Genomic DNA, 27,791 nt, shown 5'->3' with positions numbered 1-27,791 from the left:
CATCAATTGTAGGAGTTGCTTTCCTGGGTCAGACAATTACATCCTCCAAGACAACACTATGCTCAAGTCCATGCTGATGAAAATTTGTTTTTGGTTATAAAAGGGGTCGTATTTCTTCCTCACGTCCATAACTCATTCCAATGATTGTTTCAATCACAAAAAAATAGAAAATGTGCTGGGGGCCAACTTGGATTCTTTTCCTTCCAATGCAGAACTAGCAGACTACTTCTAAAGTGTAATTTAACTGAAAACACTACTTCAACTTCAAGTTTATTTTAATGATATGTACAAGAGTTAACAAATTACAAATAAAACGGAATCAGTTATGTTAATTTCACATAACTTAAAATCATGCAACACTGCATGGTAAAAACAACAGCTTCATTCATATACAAAAAAGTATTATTTTGAGACTCGTGATAGTATATTGAAATTTTTGACACAAGCTTTTTGCAAAGAGCATTTTATAAAAATTTAAAGACCTGATTAATCAGTTAATGCATTATTAGGAAAGATAATAAACACATTATTAGTAAAATGAGGTTACAAGCAATTAATTTTAAAATTACACCAGGTACAGGGTTGAATGTAGTCTCATGAAATAAATGTTTGGTTAAGAAAATAGTTTTGAAAAAGATCTCATACTGAAGCTATGTATTACTTTTGTCAAATCAGATCATATAAATCAATAGTCAAGTTTATTCAGTTAAAGAAAATATGCCTATCCTTTTTATACTCATAAATAAGTACTTATATAGTTTTTATATACAAGTGAAGAAAACTTCAATGTAAAAAATATACTGCCAATCCACTTATTATGGTTGAAATAGCTCTTTTTATCTACACATTAAATTGCATTGATGAAAATATCCAATTTAAGTCACATTCAACCAGCATAAATATTTAAGCTGAGTATTGTTGTAAACAATAGAGAAAAACAAATTCTTTTATTTCATCACTTGGGTAACACAATCTACTTCTCAGCTTAGAATGCTATAGAAAGGCCCAACATTTAATTTAATCAAATCCAAAACCCACTAAACTTAGAGTAAACAAAGTGAATGTTTTTCAAAGTGCATAATTTCCAACTCATCCACTTGTAATATTTATCCAATTCCAGTTCATCAGCAAGAAAATAAAATGTACTTGGCTATAAAAATACTAAGGAATGTTATTGAAAAGGAAAGGCTATTTGGTAGAAGTAACTACAAAAATAATTAGTTTAAATCTTTGTAAAGCTTTAATGCAAGAACATCAGTACACTTTCTTTCCATAAACCTTAAAGCATGATCAATACCAAGATTTTAAATTTCCACCTTTCAAGTACTTGCAAAAGGCTGCAACAAAGTGTCTCTTCAAAAATTAAGCAAGAAGAATGATCATGCAGGTGTTAATCTGCTAACATTTGGGGACATTGCTATCTGTGTTGGGCTGTCATCTCTGGCTCCACTAGTGGCAAGTACGGGCAAGGAGTCACTCTGAAATGTAGACGTAGGACAACGAGTCATGCCAATGTTTTCATCTTCACCAGTGTCTGAATCTGGTGTTGTCACTTCACTGTCCTGAAGTCCCAGGATCTCACAAACTGCTTGTGGCAATTCCTATAGAGGAAAAGTATTCACAAAATAACACTTCTACTCAAGATATGTAGATTCCAGAATCTGAACATTTATTCTAACAGTGTGATAGTTATGTATCTTTTCACACCTTCCTTATCCACTCCAAATGAAATCCTAACCACTTTTTTTCATAAGAAGTTCCCTAATCTTCTTACCCAAATTAGTCACTCTCCACCCCACCCTACCACTCACAAATGTTAAGTTTTTTAACAGTTAGTATTTATTTCATTGCTATTATAGAATCTTAGATATTAAACGAGAGCTTATTTATACTCCAATTTGCTCCCTCAATGTACAAGGTTCCTTAAAGAAGTGTCTCACTGGCATATTTTGAACAGAACAGCTACCAAATAAATGTTTGCAGAAGTGAACCAAAGTAAGTATTTGGAACCATGAACAAATGACACAAAGACCAAACAGAACTCTCATAAAAGTGCAAAAGCCAAAATACCTCAAAGAGAACAATTTAGGTCATAATTTTTTTTAGAAAGAACTAAGAACTTGGCTAGTACAATTGTAAAGACACTCTAAATACCATTTGCTTAATTATTTCTGATTAGCATCTGTCTTTATTTGGGGATATCATTTAATAAGAGGTTCCAGTCTGTAGTCAGACTGAATAATACAGCCTCTTTAGTTGTTGCTGAAACGGTTTCATTATGTTTGCCATTTTGCTATACTATTTCTTATCTAGCATAATTAATCGACTATTTTCAATTAAGTGCTATAAATCAATAATGGTAAACAAAATGCTAACTAATGCTTGTTGTCTGCTTCAGCTTACTAAAATTGCCATTTATTATACTTCTATGAAGAAAAATTCTTTCTTGACCTCAGTCCACCAAAAACAAACAAAAAATCTTACAATTATTTAAAACACTGCACCATACCTTGCATTTTACCATCTGTAGAGAAATTGCTTCTGCCTTGCATAGTACATCTTCCACATCAATTTTCATGGACAATTCATTGATATGCTAAAATGAATCCATAAAATAAAATGATAATTGAAACTAAAAGCACTATTATATTCTACTATATAAACAATTTATTACCAGATATATTTCATTGCAGATAAAATCCTTAAAATAAAAGTATTCATACTACAAATCAGCAGGAAATTCAATCTATCTTTCAGTTTTAAAGTTAAAGAATAGCTAATAAACTTATGGGACATTAAATCTAGCAGCTGTCCCAAGTCTACTATCTCAAAGTTATCAGCAAAAGACAATTATTTTTTTTTTTTTAGAAAACTAAACTACACAGAAGAGAATTTGCTGAATTTCCTTTTCTTCCTAATTACCCAGGTAAAAATAACTGGCCAGTATGTATTCATTGAACTGTCATTCTCAGAGAGCCAGTCCTAATATTAGGTGTTATTGATATAATTTAAGTTTTACTCAAGGGATTCAATCAATAAAGCTCCAAGAAAATGTTCTGTATATCAGTACCATCAAACAGACGAAAGAGCCAAAATACTCAAATTTAAATTAAAGAAATAACTACCTTTAGTATTTCATTAAACCCATAATGCTTTTCCATTATTTGCTGCTTTTCGGATTCCAGAATAGCACAACAGAGAAGAAGATGGAAATTTTTGCATGGCAGTTCAGTCCACATTACCTATAAAAAAAAAATAGAACTATTTAGTACACTATATCAATTCTACAATATTTTCCTCACAGAAACAATGCTGAACTCTGAATGACTTCTATGAAACGCAGAAGGGGCCTAGATGGAGTAGACACTGTTTCTCTAGTGAGGAAATTGGGGGTGAAGTCTTACCTTTACCTACACAGGTAACTAACATCAAGTTTAACATTATGTGAGTATGATTAATTCCATATGTGGCCCTTTAGGTAACTACAGTAAGATATGACTGAGCCTAATTTATATAATAAATGGTATTAATTAAGAAGCTACATCCATGAGTTTAAGGTATAAGGGTTAGAGGCATTCTCAGTATTTTTCTGACCCTTCAGTTCAGTTTCTCACTTGTAAGTCACCTTTAATCTCGGCGGGGGGGGGCAGGGGAGGGCAAATTGTGGATATGAAAGAAAAATTCAGTTAAAGAGTACATGGAATCAAAACCACCCAGAGATAGCTCTACATTATATTACATTACACAGTGTGTCCCTGATTGTGACAAAAACTGAATCAACTACCCAAAATTTATACCTAAATGGATAAAATATTTGATCAATAGCCACACTTCTTAAATACAATGACCTCAAATTTAAAGCCTTCATTTCCTATCAATGTACATAATAATATCTTATCTAGGAAGAGAAAAAGGCCCACATAAATAATACTACTAAATGCATACATGAAATGTTTTTACTTCTTTCATCAAAAGTAAATCAAGCTGAATAATTTTTGGACTAAATTCAATTTTTAATTACAATGCAATTAACCTCAAAATTTTCATTCAAAAGTTGGATTTGGTAATCAGATCAAGGTTTATTCTAGCTACATAGTAACAATATTTTCAATCCATCCTATAAAAAGGAAGTTGAGAAGTTTGCTTAATTATCAAACCTCTGAGATTAAATTTCATAACGGCCCTCAAAAATGAATTATGTTCAATTAAATACAATTCCAAATTAAGGAATATGTGAGTTTTACTTCTAATTTCAAACAGAGGAAGCCATCACACACAAAGCAAGGAGATCCTTCAAACAGCACATCACTTTTAATGGTAGCATGGTCACCAAAAGTATAGGGACCAATTTCCAGCTGTAAAAGTCTCAGAGGACACAAGGGTTCCACTATATGTGTCTATTTATTATCCAGATGGATTATTTCCCCCATTTCTTCCTTGGAAGAATTTCTGTAATCCCTTGCCTTTATAAAGATAAGGTAGCAATTAGTCATTACACTCAACATTCTATTTTAAAAGCACACTGATCTGTTAACAACAGATATTTTAGAAGAAAATAATAATTTTTTATCAAGTTAACAAATAAAAGAGTCCAACATGAATAAAAGGATATACATCAAAAACATGATCATGAATATCCTCTAGAGTTGGGGAGAGGGAAATGGGATTGGGGTGGAGATTAAAGAAGATGTTAGCTATATCTTTAATTCTTTTCTTGGGGGAAAAAAGAGAAAAAATAGAAGTAAATATGGCAAAATGTTTACATATGTTAAATATGGATGATGGGATGTTTGCTTGTTCATTAATCCACAGTTATGTTCCATCTCCTCAACCCAAGTAATTAGCTAAGGTAATCAGGTCTGAGTCCAAGCTGAGAGTGATTAAATGTGGCCTTTCCTACCTTCAGTATGCCCATTCTGGAAAATAATCATTCCTCATCTTTTCTTGAGAATAATTTGGCAAATCTATCAGCAGCCTTAAAAGCTGACTAGTCTTTGATTCAGAGGTATCTAGAAATTTATTCTAAGGACATATTCAGAGATATACATGAAAATTTGAATATTAAGATACGTGCCTTAGTTTGAAAAAAAAAAAAGATAGTTGCCTTAGTGTTAAATAAGATGTTCATTGCAACACTGCTGGTGCAAACAAGCAAAATATCTATGAGGTAGAAACTAAGTAAATGATTGTATATTCATAAGATGTTTGCTATATTATTCTCAGCATTTTTCTCTAAATTTTTTTTTAAAAAGCAAAACAGTGGGGGGCCCAGGGCGTGATCTCTGGGTCCTGAGATCGACTCCCGCATTGGGTTCCCTGCATGGAGCCTGCTTCTCCCTCTGCCTGTGTCTCTGCCTCTCTCTGTGTCTCATGAAGAAATAAAATCATAAAAAAGAAAAACAGCTCCCTCCCAATACTTCAGACTACAAAGTGCCATCACAACTGTCAAAACTTCCTTGAACTCTGTACAAATCTATACCAGAATGTGGCAGCCTCACATAAAGTTAAATCTCCCAAGGAAAGAACACAAATATGAGTGGTCTAGAAAAGTGGTTCTGGGAAGACTCATGGCCCCAAATCTCATGAGGATTGTGATTTACAGGAAAATGCTCCGAAGACCAAATATTTAATTCAAGATCATTAAGGAGAGACCGCAAAACCATCACAACTTTGTAACATACTTTAGAAATTTCAGTTAGGCTATTAGGATCCATTTATATTCTACAGAATGAAGTGTTTGTATAATAATTTAAGAATTTACTTACCTCCCATAATCGAAGAATATCTAGAAAACTAAATTCCCTTTTAAATCTGATTAGGAGCCACCTGAAGCAAAAATAAAGGTACCCAGAGTCCTGAGATTCTAAACAGAAAGAAAAAAAAAATATATATATATATATATATACACACACACACATACATACACACACACATATATGGCTTCCCCTTACACTGATTATCTCAGAATACAGTGACCTATTTCAAACTCAAATTTTTCTATGCAGCTTATTAGAAGTCTATAAATTTAATTACCTTCTACTAATGCCAAGAAACAATTCAAATTTGTTTAAAAAAAATTGTTTAAAGAAAACCATAAAATAACAACAAATAAGTCATTTTATGAACAAACTATTTTAAGGCACAATTATACAAAGACAGTTTGGTCCCACACTTTTGTTCCTCAAAGGAACTTAGGCAACAGCAATAGGGTAATATGTACCTTGAATATAGTGCTTTACATTTTTCTTTCTGTAAATCACCTTAGAATGTGCTGGGTACATAATTTGATTCATTAAACTTACCTAAGTAACTGCAAAATCCACTGTCCAACAACCGAAGTAAGGTACTCAGTTGAATTAGCTGGGTTTTCATGCCTTGCATCTGTTCTTCAAAATTTTGATGCTTTAAAGAGAAATAAATGTCACCACATAAATAATACTTAACAAACATTTTATTGTACAAAAGCACTGATAACTAAACGAAGAGTCTAAGGACAAATGTTGCACTTATACCACGCTGGTTATATTTTTAAACTATCACAACAAATTAAAAAGCTATGGCAACATTAAAGAGGAAAAGAGAACCCTTGATTTTAAACTAAGGATTGGGGATCCCTGGGTGGCGCAGCGGTTTGGCGCCTGCCTTTGGCCCAGGGCGCGATCCTGGAGACTCGGGATCGAATCCCACATCGGGCCCCCAGTGCATGGAGCCTGCTTCTCCCTCTGCCTGTGTCTCTGCCTCTCTCTCTCTCTCTGTGACTATCATGAATAAATAAATAAAAATCTTTAAAAAAAATTAAAAAAAAAAATAAATAAATAAACTAAGGATTATTTTTTTTCCTGTATTCATTTCACTTAGATAAAGAAGAATGCAGAACTATAGACTGATACACTTATTTCTTACATCAAATAAGAAACCTGGTGAAACAAAACAAACATCTGGGAACAAACTTTTATCAGATCACTTCCATTGTTAAATATTTCTTCATATTGTCATATAAAATAAAATTAATTTTAGCTGTAACATATACCTTATTTTGAAGAATTAATTACTTTAATTACTTCTTAAATTTGGTGACATTAGGGAATCTGAGAAGTCAAAACCATTTTCATGACAATTCTAAAATAGTATATGCATTTTGCACTTTAAATTTTCCCACAAGGTTAAATGCTGTATGAGGAGTGATATCAGAGTAGACTGAATATAGGGGCAGATATGAAAATCCAGCTGTCTTCCATTAAACTAGACATCAAAGAAAATGGAAAACAATCCTTCTCAAAAAATTGTTTCTGTTTTGGAAAAGTTATTTTTCGTTTAAAAAAATGTTATGGGGCAGCCCAGGTGGCTCAGCGGTTTAGCACTGCCTTCGGTCCAGGGTGTGATCCTGAGGACCCGGGATCGAGTCCCACGGCAGGCTCCCTGCATGGAGCCTGCTTCTCCCTCTGCCTGTGTCTCTGCCTCTCTCTCTCTGTCTGTCTCTCATGAATAAATAAATTTTTAAGAAAGTAAAAAATAAAAAATGTATGTTAAAGTATAAAAAGGTTTATTGTTATTTTTAAATAATTAATAAATATTTATATACTTTTCAGCATTTTCATATAGATAAACATCAAGAGATATAACCTACATAAACTCTCAGAGTCTTCAATAGTATTTAAGAGTATGAAGGACTGGGTCCCGAGGTCACAAAGTATGAGAACTCTGCAAAGTTGCGTAGACTCCCTTACGAAAACTTTAGTCAAGGATTGGAAGTTGGATGGGGAGACCAAAATAATCGTAAGTCTCCTTAAACATTCCAATCCCTTTTACCCATGTGCCCCAAACCCTCTGTGACCTACTGTCCTAATGCTTATAAAAAAAGCCTAAGAAAAAAAAAAAAAGCCTAAGGACAACATCTCTTCCCTCAAACTTCTTTTTTAAGTTTCAGAGACAAAGCATTATTCTTGGAAAGGAAACTAAACTAAAATAAAAATTTAACGCTACTGATTCTTAAAAAAACTGATTTCTAGGGGCACCTGGGGGGCTTAGTAGGTTAAGCATCTGACTCTTGAGTTCGGCTCAGGTCATGGTGTCAGGGTCATGGGATCCAACCCCCCACAGCAGGGAGTCGGCTTGAGATTTGCTCTCGTCTCTCTCTGTTCCTCCCCCTGCACACACACACCCTCTCTCTAAGATAAATAAATAAATCTTAAAAAAAAAATTGGATTATTCTCTTATGCCTTAAAGAACTAGTTGACTAGACTGACACAAGCCTTTGGGATATTATTGCTTCACATTTACCACATAGACCTGTAAAAGAAAGGCAAAATCAGCTCTCTGATTAGCAGCATCATTTTTACTATGACGGCCAAAGGTAATTTGTCTGGGAGTACCAACCAACATGGCATAATCAGCTATAAAATGAAGCACTCCCAAAATGACAGAAGCCAACTTTGGTAAAGTAGCTACTCCGGGAGAAGGAAAATGAGATCAACAATGGATATACAAATGGATAAGCGGCTTCAACCATATCTGTGAAATAAACACGTGTGTGCATACAAATACCTATGTGTGTGTGCATATACACATATACACGTATACATACATATACATCTATATGCATATATATACATATACACGTGTCTATTAATGGGGAGGGAGGTGAGAAGGAAGGAAAGAACTAATGTATACGGCAAAATGAATGGTGAGGATAAGAAAGTTTATTAGATCATTTTGCTAATCTTTCCATAATATTTCTATAATAGACACACAGTCTATGCCTATGCCTACATGAGATAGGAGTAAATATAATAAAAGTAAATCTATGGACATTAGGTTCAGTCATCACAAAATGAATAAAAACTTACATGAAGTAAAGCTGTAAAACAAAAAGAAGGAGTCAAAAGCAGTAGAGATTTAAGGACACCAAACCAACAGCAATGCAGTAAAAAATAATCATGCAGATTATTTTGATTGCAACATTACCCTTTTATTCAAATTGAAAAAAAAGTTAGTAGACAATATATTAAGAGATTTTTTTTAGAATAAAGACTAGAAAAATCCCCAGACCATCCTCAATGGAAAAGGCAAGCACAGAGAACATTTACTATATGAAAAAAGAAGAATGAATTTGTACCATCATACACAAAAGTGACAAAAAGACTGTAGAGTGTATATTAAAGATGTTAAAAATCTTTATATTTGAGACCTAAATACGTGCACAAGTATGTATGCACGCATGCATGTGTGTATGTATATATGTGTGTATATGTGTGTATGTATATATATGTGTATATATATATATGGCATCATAAGCCAATTTTTTTGAACATGCCAATACTGGCTCAATTTTATGAAGGTTATTATATAAATCTAAATGCAGTATGTTCATGTTAATTTTTCTGGAATACCTACCATAAGGAAAGGTCTAAACTAAGCACTGGGGAAATATTCATGTGTTTATTCTACAAAAATCTGTTGCACAAAAACCTCATGTTGGCATTAGGAAGATTCTGGAAGCATACCAGAAAACTAGTTAAACAAAGACATGACCCTTTTATCAAGGAACATACTAGCTCTAGCGAAAAGAGGATAAACAAAAACACAAGAAAGGCAGACAACAACTTTTATACAATTAGTATCAGTTGTACAGACCTTTATAACAAATGCCTCAGGTTTCTAGAGCACTTGGGAGTAATTGGAACTAAGAAGGCAGGTAAAATCAATCAATCAAAAAGGTAAGGAAGACAAACTATGATATTAGCAGATTACTGCAATTAATAAATCTTTCCAAATAATCCAAAACATTAACTCACGGTCACAACTATGTACTTTGAATACTTATTTATAGTAAAGATATTTTTAAACTATCAAATCTTATCAAATATGCATTTGTAAAAGAAGTAGAAGTGAGGATAAGTTGGAACCATGGGTAAGAGACTTGAAGAAATAGATAAAAGTGGGAAAAATTGGAAAAGAAAAATTGGCCAGCAAGAGGGGAAGAACAGAAGTAAGGAAAAAAGAGAAGGTTACTTCTATATTCCACATTTGTATCCCAGAGAATGAATTATAACCTTTATTACAGGGAAACACTTTATATGATTACATATTCAAAATATTTATCCCCTTGCGACCAAGCCATTTGAATACCCACCATCAAGGTCCAGCATCAAATACATTAGTTTTTCTCTGAAACAGTACAGTGACCTATGTAGTCAGGTCTTTGGATTTCATATGCCTTTATCTACTCTTAGGCCTCTGTTGCTCTTTTTTTTTTTCTTTCTAATAAATTACTTGAGAAGGCTGTTGTTTTATTTCCCTGTTAATACTCTGTGCTATTGTCCCAGAATTGATCGATAATTCAAGCTATTATCAATAGATAAAATGTCCTTTGTAATAATATGTATATATAAACATAGTTCAACTCTAAATATCACATGCTTCTGAAAAAATAAAAATGAATTACTAAGAAAGTGTCACTGTTACAAATAGTTCAAACAGATCTAGAAGAAAAATCAGTTACTATAATGACAAAACCCAAAATGTTCACAAAAAGTAAGGATATTACTTGGCATGACTAAGCTTTATCTCCAAAGCAGGTGATATGAAAGCTCAACTACTTCACAGGCATTGAATTCATCTATTTCATCAATATTCTATAATGACTCATAGCTCTTCTGCAGAACATAAGAATTCACTGATACTAAATTCTGATTATTCCTGTGCTACAGGCACTTACTATCTACTTTTAGTATTAAAAACAATGTCCACATTTTCAAGCCCCTTGAAAAGGCTATTTAAAAAAAGAAACAAACATGGGAGCAATTTTTTTTAATTCCACCATAATTGGCCAAATACAAACATCAACCTTATAAGATTACCCAACCTAAATTTTCAAAATTAGTTTGATTAAAGGAAGGAGACCCTATTCTTACCATTTGGTCCATATAGGAGGCAAAGCACCAAAAGGCATCCACTTCATTTTCCATCACATATAAAAGAGGAGAAAGTAAGTCACTCATTCCCTGAACATACCCTAAGAAAGAAAAAAAAAATCATGACTCTGAGAACCTAAACTTTATGTATCCTTCTGTGTATATCACCACGATTTCACTTATAATTTCACCTTTTCTTTGGTTTTAGAAACTGGTAGATACTGACATTTACCAAGAAAATAAACAAGGAGGAAGTCCAGTAATCAGATAAGAAAGAGGAGCTGTTTTAGACTGAGATGTCAAGCAGATAGATAGATAGCTGCTATTATGTGTCTTACTTTAGACATCATTTCAAGTGAGGGTAGTAACATTAACAAATAGTGTGCAAAATTATTATGATAAAGAGGAGGGGTGAAGAGAAAACCCAGAGGAACATCAAAGGTAAGAGTATATACTCAAAGGACTGAGTAGGAGTAGAATCAGAAGTAAAGAGGAAAAAGAAAAATCAAGGGAAAAAAAGTGTTGTAAAAGTCAAGGGGAAGAATATTTCAGGGGCCAAGCAGCCAACAGCACCTAACTGCCATGAACAAGCCAAAACAAATAATGAAAAAGGGTTCAACTGCTTTAGCCACCAGATCACTGGTAATCTACACCAGAAGTCATACCAAAATTATGCACTTTCATTAAAATAGTCATTATGTTCTTTTTGCCTTTCTTTTGTTACTCTATGCACAATTAATGCTAGCAACTGGTTTTAATCCAATGAATACTCTGTACCTGAAAGTACCACTCTGACCACCTTTATCTTGATGCTGTTATTAATTTCTCAGCCATGACAATTACAGCCCATGATTAAAAAGAAAAACTGGAAAGATATCAGGCCCCTCACTTAAGCAAAAAGTCTTGGTTTTGCTTTCCAACTGAACATGCCAAGCTTATTTTTTAGTTATTAAAAAATAAAATTCTCAATTTTCCTGTTTTACAATTGATTTCAGATTTAAGACACATTCTTGAACAAAGGGACAAAAAGTTCATACTATGCCTTTTTACATATATATTATCATTCAACTTTGGTAACTTTTGTATATTTGTTAAAGGTACATAGAGGGTTTTTTCCCCCAAAATGTAGTGTGAAGTCATATAGTCTGTGCAAGCCCAAAGCTTACATTCTTACAATTTACAAAAATCTATGTGTGCTGAGCCATTAAAAGATTGGGTACCACCCAATCCATTGACGACGGCCTGAAGAGAATAAAACGATGAAGAAAGGTTGAATTTGTTCTCTGCCTGGCTGTTGAGCTGGGACACTGATCTGCCTTTAGAGCTCATGGTTCTCATGCTTGCAGATCTGAACTGGCATCTACACCACCGGTTCTCCTGGGTCTCCAACTTGCAGACAACAGATTGTGGGAATTCCCAGTCTCCATAATGTGAGCCAATACCTTAGAAGAATCTTTTTCTTTCCCTTTCTGTATATATATGTTAAATTATACTAAATATACATATATATAGATACATATATATATATAAACAGAAATTAAAAATATACAAATATACATAATCGTAATGGTTCTGTTCCCCTGGAGAACCCTAATAAAAACACTTAAAGAAAAAAAAAAGAAGAAATAGGTTGGAAGGAAGATTAAACTGTTATCAGCACTTTTCTACATGGCACTGACACAGAGAAAGCAATGACAAATATAAAGCCTAAACCAATTAAAGCATGAAAGAAATTTGATATGCTCCCATTCTGTAGGCTGTCTTTTAGTTTTGTTGACTGTTTCTTTAGCTGTGCAGAAGCTTTTTATCTTGACTAAGTCCCAATTGTTCATTTTTGGTTTTGTTTCCCTTGCCTTCATAGATGTATCTTACAAGTTGATGTAGTGAAACACCAGGACACCTGCACTCCAAAGTTCACAGCAGCAGTGTCCACAATAGCCAGACTGTGGAAGGTGCCACGATGTCCTTCGACAGATGAATGGATAAAGATGATGTGATCTATATATACAATGGAATTTTACTCAGCCATCAGAGTGGATGACTACTTACTATTTGCTTTGATGCGGATGGAACTGGAAGGTATAATGCTGAGTGAAGTAAGTCAATTGGAGGACAATGGTTTCACTCATACGTGAAATAGAAGACATAGTCAAAGGAATTATAAGGGAAAGGAGGGAAACTGAGTGTGAAAATACAGAGACAAACCATGAGAGACTCCTAACTCTGGGAAACAAAAGGTTACAGTAGGGGAGGTGGGTGGAGGGAGGGGGTCACTGGGTGACAGGCACTGAGGAGGGCACTTGATGGGATGAGCCCTGGGTGTTATACTATATGTTGGCAAACTGAATTTAACTTTTAAAAGATGTAAAAAATAAATAAATTTCATCTGAATTCAACAAAGTGCAAAAGAGTACTAGTTTACTGGGTCTAACTGCATATTGTCTATAAAAAATATTTCAAAGTGTGCAATTCAAAAGATTTACAAAGCACCTTTCGTCTGGGGAAAAAAGTGCTTTATTATGAAGTTATGATGAATAAAAATTTCTAAGAAGCTAATTTAATCATTTAAGTCTTCAGCTTTTATATGGGATCACTGCCACATTTCTTATACCAGCCTTAGTTGAAGCAAGTAGTCAAATTAATCTTCATACTCTAGTTGCTTTTAATCTATTTTATTTTATACATGATGTTCTTTGGGGTCTGTCATGAGTTGCGGGGGTGGAATTAATGTACAAATTCCTTTTAATTAAAGAAAGATTAAAGCTGTTTAAATTAGCATTCAGTGACACTAAGATCCTGCAATAGTGCTGACTGATGCACATCTTAATCAGCACTACTACAATTTCTCAAGTAGTTCCCTAAAATTATTTTCATAGCAAATTTGTTTCGGGGGGAGGTGTGAGAAATGAATTCCTTATCATCCTAATGTATACCTTTCTACACTGAAAAGAAAAATTTCACCTACATATAGGTCAATTTCCAGGTTAACTGAAGCTTAGCCCTTAGAGAATCAAGTAAAAAATAATAATCTTCGGAGTTGGAAATCATTTTTTTAAAATTAGACACTGCTTTATTACATACAGTATTTTAAGTATAGCTTAATGTTTTATTGGTTATTTAGGATCATCATTATGTACATGTATCATTTAAAAAGATACCTCCCATAGAAACATTCTTAGTGACTTTGCACTAACTAAAAATTGTTCTTCCTTGGGTTCTTCTGTCTGCTTTGGTAATTTCTATTTCCTTCACCATTAATGAGACTGAATTCGATGTAAATATATCCATACCTCATCTATATGGGCTATGACCCCAAACAATTCAATATGATAAAATTACCTACAGGAGTAAATTTACAGCCTAGGTTACTTTGCCATGGCAAAACACAAGAAATTTGGTCTACTGCTTTATGAAAATTACCTTGGGTCCTCACAAGGCCAGAGTTCTAAACAGAAACTTTTGCTGTGTTCCTGTTAAGGAACATTTGTCCTCTGACAAATGAAGATAGCAATTTACCCAATTAGCTGGTCTGCGACTATGCCCTGAAAAAACTGAGCATTCAAGAACTCCTAAATATATGCATAAATTCCTATCTCAAAACTATCTACCTGAGAGTACAGGGCAATGCCTCTTGTTCCCTAAGACTATGGTCCTAGTCCCCATAGTAAAATGACAATGGGTCAGCATGGTAGATGTGTAGAGATAAAAATGCCAGCCTGAAATAAAGACCTGGGTCTCTCTCCCAGTCCAACATAGACTACTTGTGCAACCTTGAGTCACACTCTAAGACACATTTAACTTTACTCATAAAATTGGGATTATTTCCCTACTTCATCAAAAGGGAATGAGTCAAAATCAAGTATGATAACGTTCTAACCTGAAAAACACTCTAGCAATATGTTTTCAATGATCCAATTTGAGGAGTGATAGATAGGGCTGGCTAAATTTTACAATTTAAAGAGAAATCTGTGGTTTTCAATTTAGTGTCACCAAAGAGGCTGATGCCTCAAGATCCACAAAAGAGTTTACATCTTCCCCTAAAATATGAAAGAAGAGGAATTCACAGAGATACAAGCTGTGAGGAAAATATACCGTAATTCAAGGTTCATTAAGATTTAATATGCTAAATATCCAACTATCTTCTCCAAAAGATGTCTTTAGCTCTATGAAAATAATCTGGAAAACCTCTATTTCTGTTATTCTCTACTTGGGAATCACTCACATGGTAGATAACTGAGAAACTTTTCCATTACTTATACTTAAAGGTTAATATTTAAAGAATTTTCTTTTAAGAAACAGCGTAAATTCTCTTACCCCTTAAAATATTAGTTCCTTAGATTTTCTACCCATTATACCTTCTCCACACAATCCACTACTGCCCCTTCCAGCTTGTCTTTCTAACCCACTTTGGTAGGAAATACACTTACCAAGGAAAGAGAGTAAAGCTCCACATGGCCTAGATAACTATCTGCATGGCTCGTCCAAGATATCACATCAGTATTTTCCTTCACAAGGCAGGAAAGCATTTCAAAGGTTCCCAAACTTTCTCAGTTCACAGACTCTTAACGTCTTAGTAATTTTTTCTAAGGCAGCCCTGGGCTTAAAGAAATAACTAACATTTCCATTTATTAAGTACTCAGACCCAAACAACTTAATAACTATTTATGTCCCGTGAACTTAGCACCTCTTGACACTGCACTACTTCTCGAAGCTTGGAATCCAACTGGATACCACCATCCTCACTTCTTGTCCTTCACCTATTTTCATACTGTACTTGCTTATTATCACAGCAAGGCCAAAAGCCCTGCTTTGCAAAAACTAACTTTATCAGGAGGAATATGGAGGTCTAATGCTGAAACTCTGAACTACTTCAGCTTGGACTCAGGGCAGTATCCTTACAGATGCCACTATCTCTCTCAAAAATTTAAAATATTCCACAATGCCCCGAGAGTATGCTGTGGAGACTCAGCGCTCTTCAGCGCATCATCTAGGAATCATAGGCTTCTAAGTTCCAGTCCAGCAGAACAATCACTATAGAAACTAACCCACAGAGCTGTTACATATGTCTTAACAGGTTAATAAATTCAAATACAAAATAAATATATATAAATCTTTTAAAATTAGGGTATTAGAGGAGAACTTACCTAAATCAAAATCATACATACAGTAGGTCATCAAAATGTCATGAAGCAAAATCAACCCTGGATTATCTTGGCCTTCATAAAACTTGTTTGTTCGATCTGTTCTGTTAACATCTTTTTCTGAAGAGGAAAATCATTATATATTTGAAAACCTTTCAAAAAACACATTTTTATAAAGCTTACATCTTACAAGAACAAAATTATTTTTCTGGCTATTAATTTCACTGTCTCTGACCTTTTACTTAATGAAAAAATTCATCAAATTCCATTTCAGATATGCAACAAAAAAAATTTTAGAATATTTTTCAAAAATCAGTTCACTTCCTCATGAGTATATTTTCAAATATTTTTCAATTCTCATCTAAACATAGAAATTTTGCAATAGTAGAAAACACTTGTCATTAATTAAAAGCAACATCAATAATCCACATTAGTTAGAAATAAAAATGCCACTCATGAATGCATGTGATAGGCAATATTACTTGAAAACAGTAATTTTAAAAAGCTACTATGCAATCAAGTGTAATCAAAGAGATTTGCTTTATTCATTATTAACTTCTTTGTCATGTTCCACAATCATCTTCAGGACAAATTAGTTCCTTATTCCCCTATAGACATTATTCAGTTTACATATTAGTATAAGCAATTTATTTTAATTTTGAAAAAATGAAAACCCACATTGTGCTGGAAATTATTTCATGACATTAAGAACAGGTCTGGAAATTATCACCATGAGTGTATCCCAAGTTGTACTGACAATTCAATCCACAAACACTGATACCTATTAAACGCAGCTTATAGCGAAAGGCTTTACAACTAAAAGGGTGTTCCCCAAACAAATCCCTCACTAAATGAGGAAGAAATAGTTAAAAGAAACTCAAAGAGTTTAGTCTATTCTATAATAAATTCTGTTTAAAAGTTGTGATCTGATCTCTCCCCTCACTCTACCCCATTGAACTGAATAAATTGAAAACACTCTCACTACAGGTACTCCTACTTTTCAAAAGTCTGCACTTTTACAAAAGACTTGCATGAGTAACTGTTTTCACTAGCCAAAGGAAATCCAAAGAAGATGTGGATTTTGTTAATCCACTTTTACAAAAAAAAAAAACATGATGACAAGTGAAAACAGTATTCAGTGTCTGTTTTGCAGTGAACGGTCACAGAGACAGTCCGTGCCCTGGGCAGCTTGAGGGCCCCACTACGCTCCTTCCCGGGATCCACATCCCCATCTCAGCATCAAGCCCTCATAGCCTTGAACTGGGCCTGTGGGCTTCTGTGTTGTACCTTGATTGATTTTGTGTATCTGTTAGCAAAAAGCCTAAAAGAGGTAATTTTGGGGGCCTGAGAATGCTTTAGAAAGCTTCCATATATGTTAATATAGTAATTATTTCTTTGCTTTATGCCATTTAGACTTATGAAAGGTCTCACAGGAACACCTGTACTTGTGAAGAGACAGCTATTTTACAGAAGAGTAGAATCTAACAATAAAGGATGACATTAGTTTAGATTCTGAAAGGGCAAAAAAAAAAAAAAAGATTCTGTAAGGGCATTTAAAAATATAAATGAGAACAATATTATAGCTTTCTATTAAAATATACTATATGAGATTTAGGGACGCCTGGATGGCTCAGCGGTTGGGCGCCTGCCTTCAGCTCAGGTCGTGATCCCAGAATCTGGGATAGAGTCCCCATCAGGCTCCCTGCAAGGAGTCTGCTTCTCCATCTATGTCTCCACCTCTCACTCTCTCAGTCTGTCTCTCTCATGAATAAATAAATCTTTTTAATAAATAAATAAATTAAATACACTATATTAGATTTAATAAAAACAAGTACATATCTGCCTTCAGCTCAGGTCACGATCTCGGTGTCCTGGGACAGAGCCCTGTGTTGGGTTCCCTGCTCAGTGGTCAGTCTACTTCACCATCTGCCTCTCCCTCTGCCCCACCTTTCCCCCTTGCTTGTGTGCTTTCTCTCTCGCTCTAACAAATAAAATCTTTAAAGAACAAAACTAGGGGGATCCCTGGGTGGCTCAGCGGTTTAGCGCCTGCCTTTGGCCCAGGGCGTGATCCTGGAGTCCCGGGATTGAGGCCCACATCGTGCTCCCTGCATGGAGCCTGCTTCTCCCTCTGCCTGTGTCTCTGCCTCTCTCTCTCTCTCTCTCTGTCTCTCATGCATAAATAAAATCTTTAAAAAAAAATAAAAAACAAAAAATAAAGAAAACTAAAAACATCAAAATGTTTCATTCTCAAATCAGTGTTGATAAAAAGGTGTGCATAAGTTTATCGTTTTTATTAACTCAAGCACAATTTACATAGTCATAATGACAACAGAGATTATTTGCCTTAACAGGGGGTTTTAAACATGGTAAAAAATTATTTGTACCCTCATGAACTATCTGCAATTCCTTCTTCTTGTATATTTAGATGCAACATGCCAGGCAGAAAACAAAAAGGGATCAAAAATGATATATAAAGAATATTTTATAAGGAAAGTATTTCTAGAAATTATTTCAAGAAAGAAGATTATTAGTACTTAGGTTTAAAAAAAAACAAAAAAAAAGCCCTCACTCAATCCAACTCTCCATCTAACTTGATATAGCTAAAGAAGACTGAAGAAACCACAACCATGCCGCCAACAGACCCCATTTTACATTTGCTGTAACTAAACCTCAAGTGGGCCTCTAACGCTGCCTGGTAAACATGTTTTAGTTCATTCATCCATTCCTTGTCTCCATTCATGTAACCACTTTACATCTTCTCCTCTGTCCTCAAGCCTCCAAAATGTTACTTCCTCCCAACTCTGGTTCTCAGATGAGGATCTTGCTTCCTATTTCTGAGAAATGGAAGTTATCCAAAGAGAACTTCCCCCAGGATCCCACTATTTTAGCCACATACCTGCATTCGCAGAGTCCCTTCTCACCTATCACTCTAAATGAGCTTCCATCCTGGTGGCTAAATCCAATCCCCCTTCTTGTGCATGAAATCCACCCAAGGATATTGCCCTAGTTAATTCTTGTGTCCCTCTCTAGTTTCGTTTTTCTTCCTATTGGATCCATTCTCACCTAGCCTTCAACCATACTGCTGTTTCTCTCATCTTCATAAAAACCTTACTCAATCTCACTATCCCCTCTAACAGCAGCCCATTTTATCTCCATCTGTGTAGAGCACAACTTCTTAAAGGAGCTGTATATATTGTGACCAATTCCACTACTCCTGTTTCCTCCTAAACTCACTCCCATCAGGTTATCACTTCCAACACTCCACCAAAACTCCATCCATCTTTATTTATGAAGCTATAAATTCATAAGCAAAATGGAAATTTTAAAAATAAGTTCCACTAGTATCCAAAGCTATCCTAAAATTATATAGAGTCCAGCTAACCAGATAGTTAAGAGTATTAAAACTGGGTATTGCCCTTAACCATGTGATCTTGGACAAGCCATTTTTGTTTTCAATGGTTCGGTTTGTACAATGGAGATTATCAACTGAAACTTAAGACACTTATAGCAGTAACTATGCATTCTTTCAATAACTTACACCAACCTGGCCTTTACCGTAAGAGTTAGGTAGCCCAGTACTCAGTCTTTGGAAATAAGTCTAATTCTTTTAATGTAAAATTCTGTCAAACATCTCTTTTTTATGAAATAATTATTCCCACACAATAGTTACTCAATTCTCACACACTGACAAAAATTTCCTATCTGAAGTCACTTATTAAAAAAATAAAATAAATGTATATTTAGAGATGGTCTGGAGGGACATAAGCCAATGTCTATTAACTATAATTATCTATGGATGACAGAAACAAAGTTAATCTTTATTTTCTTCTTTTTTGCTTATCTATAGTTCCTAATTTTCCTATTAATAAACACAAACTCTTTGTAATAAGGGAGACATAATGGTTTTTGAATGAAATTAATTCAATAAGCAAATTAACCTTTTAAAATTCATAGTTCAGAACTGAAAATGAAGTATGTCAGTACATATACCGACTGAATTCATATTCCTAATTGGAAGAGAACAACCAAGATCATCAAATATACATTCTAATGTACTCTCTAATTCTGATTTCTCTTTTGAGCCCTATCTCCATAGCATATACCTTCACTCCTTAAATCTTATCAAGACTTCAATGTCAACCCCTCTCATGCATTTCCAAAATTAGGAAAAAATTACCAATAAGACTTCTATAATCTCTTAATCTCGAATTTCTCTTCTCTTGTTCTTCGCTGACAGATTTCCATTGTAGTTTCATCCTGAAGTATTCATCACTACAGAAAACAATTTCATACCAGAAAAAGCTATGAGAACACGGTATTTTTAAAAATTCTAAATGGATTTTTCCATTAACAATATATCATAGCATTTATGATGCTAGTGAGATGTGAGGTTATAAATAGGATAATGAAATGTTTACTTATGATACATAACTAAATACAAAGGAAAAATAAAATAACCTTATACATACCATAAACTTTGCTTAAACTACTAGAATAATTTAGGTATGATTTTAAGAAAAACATTTACCTCAATCCTTAATATGATATCTAAAAGTATTCTAGTTATTAAATATTTTAACCACTAAAGTTTGTGAATAATTATAAATACAAATCTACAAATTGCTGTTTTTTTAATGTGACATAAGATTTCCATTTTTCTTTTTTTTTTCTTTTTTTTTTTTTTTTTTAGATTTCCATTTTTCTAACCAGTTTATTCACAAACCTGTTAATGTGAAATGTCTTAGAATAATTGGCAAATGTATTGAAAGAGAAAGGATTGTCTGAAGGTTTAAATATGTACATAATGATTCAGAGTGAGCTTTCAATCAAAGGCTACCCTGATGAACTGGGAGTGAGAAGGGTAACTGGAAAGTTGGTCTAAGTTTCAAGTCTGAGAAATACCTTAAAAAAACAGAAAGTTTTCCAAAAGAAGGAAAGACTAGTTTATTTACATGTGCACCAGGAAAATAATTTAAAGGTAATTAACCTAAAGAGTAAATATACTTCTTGTGGCCATTTTTATAATTTCATAATGAATTGCAAAAATGGATCAAGATGATGTATTTAAAAACCCCTATCTAATTAGTTATTTTTCAAGTATGCAAAATGTTTTTACAAAGGAAGTGGAATTTTTTTTTTTACTATATTTCTACATATTCACCAACACAACTATAAGGAGTGCTTGAAATGACTAGTTTAAAGTACAGAGCTCAATTTTTCAACTATAAAGATGAAAACAAAATTATTTTTCCCATACCCTCATCTATTTAAAATAATCATCTAGAAGCCCTATACTGACATGGCCAACATGCACATGAGAAAATGCTCTGCATCACTTGCCATCAGGGAAATACAAATCAAAACCACAATGAGATACCACCTCACACCAGTGAGCATGGGAAAAATTAACAAGGCAGGAAACAACAAATGTTGGAGAGGATGTGGAGAAAAGGGAACCCTCTTACACTGTTGGTGGGAATGTGAACTGGTGCAGCCACTGTGGAAAACTGTGTGGAGGTTCCTCAAACAGTTAAAAATATACCTGCCCTACGACCCAGCAATTGCACTGTTGGGGATTTACCCCAAAGATACAAATGCAATGAAACGCTGGGACACCTGCACCCCGATGTTTCTAGCAGCAATGGCCACGATAGCCAAACTGTGGAAGGAGCCTCGGTGTCCAACGAAAGATGAATGGATAAAGAAGATGTGGTTTATGTATACAATGGAATATTACTCAGCTATTAGAAATGACAAATACCCACCATTTGCTTCAACGTGGATGGAACTGGAGGGTATTATGCTGAGTGAAGTAAGTCAGTCGGAGAAGGACAAACATTATATGTTCTCATTCATTTGGGGAATATAAATAATAGTGAAAGGGAAAATAAGGGAAGGGAGAAGAAATGTGTGGGAAATATCAGAAAGGGAGACAGAACATAAAGACTGCTAACTCTGGGAAACGAACTAGGGGTGGTAGAAGGGGAGGAGGGCGGGGGGTGGGAGTGAATGGGTGACGGGCACTGGGTGTTATTCTGTATGTTAGTAAATTGAACACCAATTAAAAAAAAAAAAAAAAAATAGAAGCCCTATACTATTTTGTATGAGTGAGTTACTAATTTCTTTGGTGAACATACAAAAGATCTTACTTACGTTTTCTGTTTTTGTAATTGAGTTCTTTCCTCCTTGGTACTGTCCCAAGGAAAATAACCCAAAAGAAATTTCCATGCTTGCTTTCTCAATGCATGACTAAGTCCCTAAAGAAAACATGCATATTAAACACAGTTGTAAAAAAGAATGGAATACTTTAAGTTCACAAAACTTGCATATAAATATACAGGAAGATTAATATTTAAGAGACAGTTTTTATACATATTCACTCAATTCAGTGAATACTAACTTGTTTTTGACCTCTAGTTCTGAAGATGTAAACTTTCAGAAAGCTTAAACAATGCAGAGTATTGTTCTATAGAAGACAGTGGGACTGATTAGTCTTTCTAAGTCCAATCCTTATTAAATAAGGCGACTACCAGTGGGGTACATACACGCCTCCTCCAAAGATTGTGATGTCTCTGTCCTACAGGGATTTTAAGGCATCATTATTCAAAAGGAATTCATTCCCTGACTCCCTCTACACTCTACACATCCCTCCAAAAAAGAAAATTTAAATATCAGCAGTTTCAAATATCATCCATATTAAGGTATTTACCCCTCTAAATATCATCTGCTTCATATTATCTACATTTAAAATTCTTCCTTCAGAATCAATGTTCTTAGTCCATTCTTCCAGTGATACTGGCTCTCTCCTTTGAACAACAGGTCGTTCTCCCAAATCAATCTAAAATAAGATAAGCAATATGGAATACACTTTTAACCGGTGATATTAAATCAAGGTACACGGAAACGATAACTAAAACACTATCACTCAGGCACAAATGTTAATTTCTAACATTTCTAGTATCTTCCCTTATTTTTCAATGTTTTGTTTATGAACTTTAATAGCATTCCATACACTTTCCTTCCTACTAACCATACAAATAACAGAGTAATAAATTCAGAGACAGGAATATATTTGCTATTTTGAGTTTCAATTACATAAGTACAAAACATTCGACATGTAAATTCCATAAGGAACTCTTCAAATTAAATGGTGTGCTGTTATTATTTGAAAAGACAGTATTATTCCACTAAACATATTCTAAAATTAGCTTTCCTTCCAAACTAAAATTTGTAGCTCTCAGAATTGATTCGTGATCCATTAGTTCCACTTGGTATTTTCTACAGTTTTTTATTCAATTAACAGATGTTGGTAATTTAAAAATGCCATTTGCAAGATAAGCCCTTCAAGTATTACAATTTTTGTATTTATAATGTTCCAACTATGTACAGCCTAGAATTGTAGCAAATTCAAAAGTCTTGTTGGGCATATATAAAGATTGGCCACAATTCAGGGCCAAGATCCATCTTCCTTAAAAAAGAAAAGATTCACATAAGCATAAAAGCCCTAGAGTAGTGTCCTGACTAGCTGCCTCTGGTGCCTACTGAGAAAACATATAAATTAGGAAGAGAACTTGGAACAATATGCAAGGCTCATATTCACTGCTATGCACTCAATGAAACAAACAACCTGTTCATTATCATCAAAAAGTAATCAAGGAAAAGAGATCCAACTAATAAAAAGTATAAGCAGTAAATGAAGCAGCACAATCCAACAATGTGGAGGCAGAACAAGTATTAGTTGTTAGATATATTAGCAAAAAAGTTTTAAGAAAGGATTATGAGAAAGAGGCAGATATAACCAAAACTGAGTTTCTATTTCTATCATATTCAGTACATGTTTAAAAAGCATTTCTCCTGTTAAAATGTGAGAGCTATGTTAATATAAATGTCCACTCACTCTTGTGATGACTTCGAATCCTGGTTCTTCTTGTTGATTTATCTTTAAACCTGGAATAGCATCACTAAGAAAATCTGCCATTTCTGAAGGTGGTCGTTGATGTGTAGAGGGATCACTGCCTCTCAGACTATCAAAAATGTAGTTTGTGACTTTGGAAAATCCTACCATAGTTGCTGTATAAGGATCCTTTTTAATTTTCTATGTAGTAAGAAGAGAAATATTATCATTATTAATTCAAATAAATAATAAAAATACCACTATCATGAGCAAAAGGGCAAAGGTTTTTAAAGGGAAATCAGAACTAAAACAGAGTGTTCTAAGATTTTTTTTTTTTCTGGGAAGAAAAATTTTTATTTTCTAAGCCAATCTTTTCATTTGGTTAAAAGAGAATATTACACAGCAAGTTAATGCTACTGATTAAATTGCAGATAAACAAATGATTTGCAGGCTTTATTCAATCTGCATACATCACAAATATATGCAGTGCTTACTTTCCATTGATGAATGGCCCACAACAGCATTCTTCTGTCTAGCAGTCCTGCCTTCACAAAAAAAATATTTCTTGAAGTGTGCACTAGTCTAACGGAAAATATTCAATAGCTAAGTTTTAAAAGCTCACAATATTTAAATATCAGCTGACATTTTAATCTAATTATCTGATTAATAAATCATGCCAATGAGTGTAATTTGTTCTGGACAGTGCTGCCTTGGAAAACAACAAAAGTTTTTCTATTGCTAGGGTTACTTCTAAATCCCAAACTGCCTGCTTATTCATAGTTAGCAACAATAGGGATTTTTTAAAGGTCTTTTAACAATTATTTTCACAATAAAAACTGTTCCCTGTTTACTTTCATCACTGTCTAGCTATCTCGTCCTCCTTCCTCAAAACTGCCCTTTTTATCTTATCTTCAGAACCAAGAAGAGACCATCTGGGACAGAGTAAACCCTCAAACATTTGTTGAACGAGTAAGTGAATAAACAAACAACCATTTCATTAGTTTACATAGAAATTTGAGTGAAAAATAAGTAACTTTACTTCTGCCTGTGTTAAGTGCATATTTTTAGCCAAATGTAAGAATATACTCAAATACCTTAAGGAGAATTAGATTATCAGGACCCCAAATGAATCTACTTAAAATGGAAAATAAAAATTCAAACGACATTAATGAATTCAAAGTAGCTTACCCAGTAACCTCCCACCTAGTCAGTGAAAGCTAGGATAATAAAAATCTACTAATGTCCAATATCAGTATTACAATAAAGGGAAAAATTGCCTTAAGGGTAACTAAACCAAGGAAGCTTCTGAGTTTTACAAATGGATGAAACATACTATTTTTTAAAAATTACAGAGAATAAAAAAAATTACAGAGAATAGTTCCATAAAGTTTACACAGAGAGAGACACATGTCTCATTCTATATAATCTGAGAAAATGAGAGGTAGGAGGTATATGAAACAATGATGTAAGATTAACAGATTAATACAAAATAGATTAAGAAACATACTTGTATTAAACCATATGCAGGTTCATCAAGAAGATTTTCAAAAGACTGTGAAAGACTCTTATTCTGACAATTCACAAGAAGTGTTCTTTTATCCTGTGGAGATCTGTAATAAAAGCAGGGATCTGTAGAAAATACTAGCACACTGCATCAATTACTACCAGAATACTTACTAATGCCTACTTTTCCTTGACAACAATGAAAAACCAAGACTCAAATGTCCAGTTCTAGAACTGTTGCCCATCAATACAATATTAGTAAATACCTAGTAACTATCTTAAATGAGCTCCAAAACTATATGAAACATGAAATACTAAATTAGCTAACATAAAAGGGTTGAATATTTTTATTCTAGGTAAAGCTAAGAGAACTAAACTGTAACGAACCCAAGTTTTTGCATGTAATTATAGCAGAAAAACCTTACAAACATATCTGCTTTTATTATCATAAAAATTAAAGAAAAGTGAAAGCACACTTTAGGATTCATCAGTATATATAAAATTACAATACAGGAAAATGTCCTATTTTGAAAGGGTTTCCAACTTCATGCCACAGCTTGGTAATATTGCAATATAAGATATTAAGAACACAAGATAAAATAGATTATTTTTTAAAGATCATTAATTATGCTAACCATAATTATAAACACACATGAACATATTTAATAAGGTTATAATAATGTACAGTTCAGGTAATAGTATGTTTTTAGTTCTTGTTTATTAAGCTCTTAGAAGCAAGTTGTTCTTTGCATTCTTTTCTTCACATTTCTTAATTACTACAGAATGCTTTCCAAATAGGCATTTAATTTGAAGTAATCAGATGAATTATCCAGTCTTTTGTCTATTAAGTTTTAAAACTTAGTAAGTTAGCTATAATAAATCCACAACTTTTCTGTGTTTAAAATAAAACTTAAATGTGTTATGTTGCAGCTATCTACTTCTCGTTTATTATAAATGTTTGAGATAAGAACTTTAATAACAGTTATCTCTTCTCAATTCTAACACAACAGGATGCAACAGCAATGCCAGAGGGGATATGAACTCCAAAGCAGGATCTCATTCTTACACATTCAGAAATGCTTGATCTTCAGAGACAACAGTAGCTTAATAAGCCCCTTGGCTTTTTAAAAGGAGATGAGGTTGAGTCATTTGAGGGTAAGAAAAAATATAACTTTTAAAATGTTCAATTTTCATTTAAATGTCATTTTTCTGAACTTACTGGGGTTATGCTTAATACAAAGACCTATATATACTCTCACAAGGCATTTTTTTAAGAAGTCTTTTAAATGTAGCACCAGAAAAGTAAGTAATATAACAATATATGTTTTCCCCTAGCACGGGGCAGCTGGTACTATGGTTACTGTTTCTAACAATAAGTCAAATTATTTCTTTAAAATTCAAGCAAAAATTGGTAATTGAAGTCAAAACATTGGCTATGCATGTAGAAAAAGCATGTAGCTATCTGGGCTCAGATCATTATTATGGCTCCAGATTTCAAACTGTAGTCAATGAACGAGCAATGAGAAGAAGAAATGACTGCCTAACCAAAAAGCAACCACAGCTATTCTTTTAAGAAGAAAGGATTTAGGGGCGCCTGGGTAGTTCAGTCAATGAAGTATCCGACTTGGGCTCAGGTCAGGAACTTGGGGTCCTGGGATTGAGCCCCACATCAGATTCTGCGCTCAGCAGGGAGTCTGCTTATCCCTCTCCCTTTCTTCAAGCCCCTCCCCGGGCTTGTGCTGTCTCTCAAATAAATAAATAAAATCTTTTATAAAAAATAAAAAATAAATAAAAAGAATGGATTTCATTTTTTATACCCGATGCTCTGTGATGAGGGGCTGGGGAAAGTTCTAGGAGGAGAGACATAAGAAATTTAAGACTTAGCTGCCCTAAGCTAAAAAAATCAACAAAAACATTTTTGGGATCCCTGGGTGGCGCAGCGGTTTGGCGCCTGCCTTTGGCCCAGGGCGCGATCCTGGAGACCCGGGATCGAATCCCATATCAGGCTCCCGATGCATGGAGCCTGCTTCTCCCTCTGCCTGTGTCTCTGCCTCTCTCTCTCTCTCTCTGTGACTATCATAAGTAAATAAATAAAAAAATTAAAAAAAAAAAACATTTTTAAGAAGTACATGAGTCAGAGGACAAGCTGTATATTGCTAGGCAATTGCAGAGCTCATCAAAAGGAGGGTTGGCATTCCAGAATATCGTTACATTTCCACCTGCCAGGTTATCACACTGATTTAATTTGGAAAGATCAAATATGACGGATTTAAATGTATATATTCTGGAAATATAATGGATTCTAGGAAGTTGATCTCTTATGAAAACATTATTCAAATT

At 34.0% G+C, this 27,791-nt stretch overlaps 1 protein-coding gene across 2 annotated transcripts in view; it reads right to left on the bottom strand.

Annotated features, from left to right (window-relative positions):
- Window positions 1-257: 257 nt before the first annotated feature.
- Window positions 258-27,791, bottom strand: part of TBC1D15 (TBC1 domain family member 15) — a 69,127-nt gene continuing 41,593 nt past the window's right edge. The window contains exons 6-18 of one of the 2 annotated variants that reach the window (XM_077913846.1): window positions 25,456-25,558; window positions 24,443-24,493; window positions 23,952-24,149; window positions 22,764-22,892; window positions 22,208-22,311; window positions 20,232-20,326; window positions 16,058-16,174; window positions 10,914-11,014; window positions 6,303-6,402; window positions 5,766-5,863; window positions 3,126-3,242; window positions 2,510-2,596; window positions 258-1,601 (exon numbers count right to left, since the gene is read on the bottom strand). In XM_077913846.1, coding sequence (XP_077769972.1) covers window positions 1,380-1,601; window positions 2,510-2,596; window positions 3,126-3,242; window positions 5,766-5,863; window positions 6,303-6,402; window positions 10,914-11,014; window positions 16,058-16,174; window positions 20,232-20,326; window positions 22,208-22,311; window positions 22,764-22,892; window positions 23,952-24,149; window positions 24,443-24,493; window positions 25,456-25,558 — 1,522 coding nt within the window. In that variant the 3' untranslated portion in view covers window positions 258-1,379. The remainder of the gene's footprint in view (window positions 1,602-2,509; window positions 2,597-3,125; window positions 3,243-5,765; window positions 5,864-6,302; window positions 6,403-10,913; window positions 11,015-16,057; window positions 16,175-20,231; window positions 20,327-22,207; window positions 22,312-22,763; window positions 22,893-23,951; window positions 24,150-24,442; window positions 24,494-25,455; window positions 25,559-27,791) is intronic. The other variant, XM_077913847.1, reaches the window with a different exon arrangement.

This window comes from Canis aureus, chromosome 11, assembly GCF_053574225.1.
Source record: "Canis aureus isolate CA01 chromosome 11, VMU_Caureus_v.1.0, whole genome shotgun sequence".
Classification (NCBI taxonomy): domain Eukaryota; kingdom Metazoa; phylum Chordata; class Mammalia; order Carnivora; family Canidae; genus Canis; species Canis aureus.
This window is presented reverse-complemented; position numbering and strand designations above follow the sequence as displayed.